Below are 7,670 nucleotides of genomic sequence, written 5' to 3' on the forward strand. Positions count from 1 at the left end.
ACTTTGGGCCTCTAAAATAAATGGGCCCTGTGCATATGCCTTGTTCGCCCATGCTCTAATCCGAGCCTGATGATGACAAAAAAAACATGCCTAAGTAACCAAGTAGTTGAGATCGCGATGAACATAAACATAAAAAGCCTGAAACGCGTTATTAATGAATGTTCCACGTAAGATGTCGTGAGAAAAATCTAAAGAAATTATTCATAAATACTATATTTTTTTAACGGCAAAATGAATACAAAAACAAAAATAACTTATTTTGCATTAAGAAAATATTAATGACTAAATGTATACAAAAATATAAAGAACTAAATGTATACAAAGTGAGAAATATATTACCATATTAAATTATTTTTACTGGTTACCCTGAAGTAGCTGGTCATAAGGACTGAATGTATAATTTTAAGAAATTAAAAAGATAAGTATGAACGAAAAAAAAAAATCAATAACCAAATATGTAGGATTCTAAAAATATTTACTCTTCCCATCTTATATTTGTCAATAAATGTTTGTTTATTGAGCATCGAAAACTTCATTATTATTTATTGTACCTTCAAAATTATTTAAGCTAAGCTATTTTATGATTTAACCAATTTTATATAAATTAATAATTTTAACATTTTTGTATCTTGATGATCTTCACATTTTGTGGTACGTCGTTTATACTTTATACAATCCAAAAACAAGATATAATATTTCACACTTTTATGCAAAAACTATTTCGTCATGTAAAATCTACACTTCAAATTTACTTCCCGGTTCCTATTCCCGTTTAAATTTTCATTTGTCTCTTCTCACCTTCTCCATCGATTCATCCAAAAACACATTCTTACAAATCAAAATTTCTTCAGTAGTCAAATAATTGATCTGCTCTGAACTTCATCTTCCTTCTCTCAGCCGAATTTCTCCGGTAACTATGTCCGCCGGAATGGCAACAAACTCCAAAGGCCAAGCATGGTGAGTGAACAACGGATGTGTGTTTCTTTGATTCTCTTTTGATACGGATTAATTAAGTTCACTTTACTTGTTATTTGCAGGTTTTGCACCACCGGTTTACCAAGCGACGTGGTGGTGGACGTTAACGGCATGACCTTCCATCTCCATAAGGTTAGCTCGAAATGCTAACGCCATTGATGTTCTATGATTAGTTCGATGTTTATGTAAACTAACTGTTTGTTGAAATGTTTTCAGTTTCCTTTAATGGCTAAGAGTAAAAAGCTTCACGAATTGATTACAGAACAGGAGGCAAAATTTACTCCTGATACAGTTACAGACGAAAGAAATTCTGAAAATGAAGAGAAGGAAGAGATCCAGGCGGCGGCGGCGGTAGCGGAGGACGAGGAGCTGTACTGTCAGCTCAGGTTTTCTGATTTTCCGGGAGGCCCGGAGACGTTTGAGATGGCTGCTATGTTCTGTTACGCCGTGAAAATCGAGTTATCGTCGTCAAACGTCGCTTCTCTTCGTTGTGCTGCTGAAGTTTTAGAAATGACTGAAGAGTTCTGTGAAGATAATCTCATTTCAAAAACCGAAAGGTTTTTCTCTCAAACAGTGCTTCAAAGTTTAAGAGATTCAATCGAAACGCTGAAATCATGCGAATGTTTGATGCCTTTGGTGGAATCTCTCGGCATTGTTGAAAAATGCATTGATTCCATTGCTACCAAAGTTTCCGCCATGGATCCGTCTCTGTTCAGTTTGCCGGAGAACGAAGCAACGCCGATTGCTGGTGGCAGAAATATGGGAACCACCACCAGATCCACCGCCGGGGGAGATCGGTGGCTTGATGAACTCACATTCGTTACTTCTCCTCTTTTCATCCGTTTGATTATCACCATGAAAAGTCAGAATCTGAATCACGAAATTATCGAAAACTGTCTTCTTCTGTACGCCAAAAAACGCATCCCAGGGATCAATCGCACCAATAGGAAGCCATTACCATCATCTAAGCCTTCAGAGATTGAACAAAAAGAGCTTCTGGAGACGATAATTACAAATCTTCCTGAACAAAACTGCACACGATCTTCAACGACAGTGAAACTATTTTTTGGAATGTTAAGAACATCAAACATTTTGAACGCATCAGATGACTGTAAATCGATTTTGGAGAAGAAGATCGGATCTCAATTCGAACACGCCACACTCGATGATCTTCTTATGCCGAGTTACTCCTATCTCAGCGAGACATTATACGATGTGGATTGCGTCCAAAGAATACTAGCACAATTCCTCGATTCATCGGAAGACAAAACATCGGCGTTAATGCTCGTCGGAAAATTAATCGACGGTTACCTATCAGAAATCGCATTAGATGCGAATCTCAAACCCGACAAATTCTTCGAACTCGCCGTTGCTTTGCCGGAACAAGCGAGGCTCTACGACGACGGACTCTACAGATCCGTCGACGTCTACATCAAGGTATCAAAAATCCAAAAATCTCCGGTAACATAAACTCGCCGGAATTTCTTTCTCACGAATGCTAACAATACGCAGGCACATCCATGGATAACAGAATCCGATCGAGAAAAAGTATCCGGAGTATTAGACTGCCGGAAACTAACACTAGAAGCATGCACACACGCCGCCCAAAACGAACGCCTCCCACTCCGAGCAGTAGTGCAGGTGCTGTTCTTCGAACAGCTCCAGCTCCGGCACGCAATCGCCGGGACACTAATGTCTGCAGACATGGCCATGGCTCTGACCCATTCTGACTCCGATAAGTCACCAACAACTACACGACATGGAGTAACAGAACACGACGAAACGGTGGTTACTACCGGGGATGATGATGATGACGATGTGACGTGGAGGGCGGCAGTGAGGGAGAATCAGGTGCTGCGACTAGGTATGGATACCATGAGGACGCGCGTGCATGAGTTGGAGCGTGAGTGCACGACGATGAAGAAGGCGATTGAGAAGATTGATAAAGTGGGGCCTGATGGGTGGAGGAAGAAGTTTGGGTGTAAATTTAAAACGCAAGTGTGTGATTCGCATGAGCAAACGGTTGTAGAGACTCGAAAGGGGCGGAGGACTCATCGGACTCACCATCATCATTCAAGTCGATAATTATTCAAAGGGAGTGTAAGTTGATACAAAAAAAAAATTTTAATTAATTTTGATTGTTGTTTGAAGTATGAAGAATTTAATTTTGATGAGTCGTTGCTGATGAATTGAAGGGTATATACGTTCTTGGTCTTCATACATTTAAGAGAAACTGGAAAAAAATAATAGTTTAACAAAATATAAAGATAGAAATAAAGTAAATATATAAAATAAATAAAAAGTAAATTAATCTTTATATAGTTTTTATATTGGATATATTAAAATGTAATGTGTTTTTTCAAGATGCGAAAAGTAAACAATTTATTTTAATCTTTCGACTAACGAGATGGATTAGATTAATAATCTAAGAAGCCAAATGCCTACTAAGAATAGTGAATGTGTTTTTGTTAATTATTTATGGTTTTAGTCCAAACAAATTTTAGACTTGTATTAGTGGTCAACAACGGGATAGTTTTTGTGGTTTTGCTATGCCAAATTTGATATATTTGAGATTAGTTCATAACAAACTTGAAAGGACCATATTATAACTTTTTTCACATTATTTTAACATTTTTCTTAATATTTGCTTAATTAAAAAAATAAAGATAGGCCCAACCTCTCTCTCTCTTCGTTACCACTCAAACTTCTTCTCTGGAGATTAAAACATACACACAATTCACATATACATACATATACTACTTTCCCTTCCTTGAAAAAGAAACACATAGGGCGGACACAGGATTTCATAGTAGGGGTTGCATGGGAAGATTAGGGGTTGCATGATAGTAGAAAAAATAAAAATTTTAAAAAATTTCGAAAATTTTTCCACTGCGACCGGAAAATTTAAGGGTTGCCGGTGCCACCCCGGAACCCCCCTAAATCCGCCCCTGAACACACACACACACACAAATACACTAACGATGAAGATGATGACAAAGAAGCTAAATTTGAAAGAGTTTTACCATTCTCTAACACTAAATCATACTACCATGTGCTACACATTCCTTAATACAACTGTAACACCATCACAACGTCATCCGCCAGCATAGTTGCAACGCCACTACAACATAGCCTATATGTAAAATTTTCTTCCTTTTACATCCTCTTGTCTACCGAATTCTTTTTTTCTTCGTTTATATCTCATGACCTCTCTCATTTTGTTATATTTGTCGCATACACACATGATGTGCGTGTGAGTCCCCTCCCGTTATTCGATCATAGAATAAACCTACAGATGTGTGATTATGTTTTTCCCTTTATTGGTGCTCTTCTAGGTTCTCTTTTGAATTTAAGGGCCACACACTCATGAGATAAAAGTTATAAGGGGTTTTAGTGGCTTTGATTTGCAGAGGGATGATGGTTATTTCATCATCTTTATAATGGCGGTGATTTCATCTTGATCACGATGGTGGAAGGTAGGGTTGGTAACTAGATGGAGATGGAGATTGTTAGAAATAGTGTCTAAGATAGGGATGAGCTTTGGAACCGGGCCGGTTCGGAATTGGAATCGGTTTTCCTATATTATAAGAACCGGGAACCGGACCGCCGGTTCTAGCGCCGATTCCAGTTCGGGTTTCTCGGTTATTTTTCAAACTAGAACCGATTGAAATGCTGTAAATGATATGTTATCTACTGAAACTTGTAAATAATTCAATATTTAACCAAATTATGACTTTTTACATTCAAAATTTAAGTATATACACTAAATTAAATGATGAAAAAAAAAGTAATTCCGACTTCATACGAGTGAGTTATGCACATTTTAAAAGTGGGACGGATTCCATAAAATAAAAACAAAATGCTGAAATAGAAAATATGTAACATTGATATGGTGTGTTTCGAGGTCTATATCTAATTCAACATCTAACCAAATTATGTGTTTGTATAGTCTAAAATGAAGTATAAACATCAAATTACATATTGCAAAAAAAATTAAGTAATTCTGACATCATATAAATGAGTTATACACATTTAAAAAAATAGGGCAGATTAAAAAAAATAATAAAAAATGTTGAAATAGAAAAAAAAGCAACATCGATATTCTTTCTTTCGGGACATGTGTCTGATTCAATATCTAACAAAAATATATGTTTGTACAGTAAAAAATGAATTACAAACTCAAAATTACATATTGGAAAAAAATCAAGTAATTCCGACTTCATATGAGTGAGTTATACGCATTTTAAAAAACGGAAAAAATATCAATCCGGTTCCGGTTTTAAGAACTAGCACCGGTTTTCATAAAAATGGAGAATCGGTGAGCGGACATTATTACCAATTCCGGTTCCGGTTTCACTTCTGGCGGTTCAAATGCTCATCCCTTGTCTAAGGTCATCATTATTGATAATATTTCTAATAATAACATAGTCCTTTTTGGGTTACATGTAATAACAAATATGAGTGACATTGGTTAAAGAATAATTATAGAGATTTGGTTTGTTAATTAATTAAGTCTTTAATTAATTAAATAAAACTTGTAGACTAAAAGGACATGAGTGTAAGAATATGATATTTATATGATTACCAAAGATAAATATAATTACTTAATAAGCATGTAATTATCTTTTTAGGTCTAAATCATTCCCTATAAATAGTGACACCCAGAACAAGATTTGATAGTGGATGAAATACTGAAAACCCTCAGAGCATTCGGTGGTGCACTCAATTCTCAAAAACCATAGTTTTCCCATTGCACATGCTGCTTAGAGCTTCTTACGCTCCGTGTACCCATAAAAGAAACACTAATCATTTAGGGGTTGAGCTATTTATTTGTTCTTTGATTCTATTGTTGTTGTTTGTGTCTTGGGTATGATTCCATCAGAGGGCTTTTGGTTTGGATCCTTGGCATCCAATGAAAGTGGAAATAACAAGATTCCAAGCAAGGAGGTCTTTAGCTAACAATAAGGTATGTGATTCTCATCTTTCTTGGAGTTGCAATAATTGTATGAACATAAGATCCTTGTAGGTTTTCATTTGAAAAAATGACTAAATTAGTATAATGAACAAGCTTAGGATGTGGGATCCTCAATATTTTGGCTGTGCAATGGATTTGGCCCAACACATTAAGGAAAAAATCAATCCATTAAAAGCAATGGATTTGGGGATCTAGGACTCTGACAACCAACATAATTAAGTAATTACTCATCCTTTAACCTAAATTTCAAAAACACAAGGACACACACAGGAGGAACCTATCGAAGTGGTAACAAAATCGACAAACTACTGACAGTGGCTTAAACACAAGAAAAAGGTCACATGGTCTATGCTATAAATATGATGGCAAGCGCCATAAAAATCATCATTGTAGATCTCAAATCAATGTCATATTGGGAGAAAAAGAAGAAGACATGATGTGGGAGGATGACATGGAACTTATTGGAAACAAATAGGAACCATCCATACTTGATTCCAAGGAGGTTAAAGATCGCATCAAAGTTTCTCTCAACTCGGTGGTATTGGGGTATGAAGTCTTGTCCAACATGGAGCACTTGGAACTCAATGGAGCCCTTAGGATTCATCGAGCATGTGACAAAGGAATGGATCAACTAAGAAGAAAATGGATCTCCTAACAAAGGACATTATATGCCAAAGTAAGTGGAGATGCCACAAAGTTACTTGATATGCCACCAAGTGGCTGGATATGCCATCAAGTGACAGGATATGCCAAAGTGACACGAGATGCCACCAAGTGACAAGATATGTCATTCAAGAGGTGGATGCAACATATTAGATCATGATGCACTACCAAGGTTCATGGTGTGCCATCATGGCTCCTGATGTGCCACTCGGGTGTAAGTTCACTAGGATACTCAAGATTGTCCAAATGTTGTTCAGAAGAATGAATATGTTCATATAGGATGTTCCATGTAGCCGATGCGTCATCTTGATGGCATATGCACCATCATGATGTGCCATTGAGATAAATGATGTGCCATCATGTGTTTTATTTATATTCAATAGTTTTGAGACCATAGTTAATTAGGTTATTATTGAGTTTCACTTCACATGTTTTTACTTCTTAAATAATTGGATGATTCGAACATCCACAACCGATCATACTTTTGGAAGTAAGTAATGAATTAAGACTGTCATGAATCAGACTGTAGATTGTCTAAGGGGTTAGACATAGCAATGGTTTGCTGCAGTATTCATGAGTACTTTTGAAATGGGAATTTAAGAATTGGATTAACCCACACTCAGAGAATTACTTCATGGATTTTATCACGAGTAATTTTGAGATGATAATATCTTATATTCTTGAGACGAAGTTACATGAGTTGTTCTTTACGAGCCATTTATGTATTGATGATACGTAAATGCATCAGTAACTTGATGTTATAAAACGTATTGTTATGTATGATTTGATGAGTAAATAGTACAAGCATATAAGTCGAAGTTTATCTGTTCCTCTTTCCCTAATGGGAAAAATGATATTTGTGGACCCCTCGATGATTTGATGATGACATCTAAAGCACTTGGCTAGCATGAACTGAATTGATGTGTTCAATTAGTAGTCTGATATTAGTCATAATAAATCAGAAATTGGGAAACAAATCTTGGACAGAGAGATTGATTATAATCCATGTCTCATGTCCATACGATATCTTATAGAGCGAAGGAATATTTGATCACTT

General features: G+C 36.3%; 1 protein-coding gene across 1 annotated transcript; it reads left to right on the forward strand.

The window, feature by feature from the left end:
* Positions 1-713: 713 nt before the first annotated feature.
* LOC145093262 (BTB/POZ domain-containing protein At5g66560-like) lies at positions 714-3,174 on the forward strand. The gene is made up of 4 exons (XM_079031344.1): positions 714-957; positions 1,038-1,107; positions 1,192-2,412; positions 2,488-3,174. The coding sequence occupies exons 1-4, from the start codon at positions 917-919 to the stop codon at positions 3,058-3,060; spliced, it is 1,905 nt and encodes a 634-aa protein (XP_078887470.1). The 5' UTR covers positions 714-916; the 3' UTR covers positions 3,061-3,174.
* Positions 3,175-7,670: the final 4,496 nt, after the last annotated feature.

Source organism: Lactuca serriola, chromosome 3, assembly GCF_051521515.1.
Source record: "Lactuca serriola cultivar US96UC23 chromosome 3, Lser_US96UC23_V15, whole genome shotgun sequence".
NCBI lineage: Eukaryota > Viridiplantae > Streptophyta > Magnoliopsida > Asterales > Asteraceae > Lactuca > Lactuca serriola.

Excerpts from the sequence above, each read along its gene's own strand:
- LOC145093262 (XM_079031344.1), top strand. The coding sequence starts at position 917 with ATGTCCGCCGGAATGGCAACAAACTCCAAAGGCCAAGCATG. Across the intron at positions 958-1,037 it reads AACTCCAAAGGCCAAGCATG|GTTTTGCACCACCGGTTTAC; the intron begins GTGAGTGAACAA and ends TGTTATTTGCAG. Across the intron at positions 1,108-1,191 it reads TGACCTTCCATCTCCATAAG|TTTCCTTTAATGGCTAAGAG; the intron begins GTTAGCTCGAAA and ends AAATGTTTTCAG.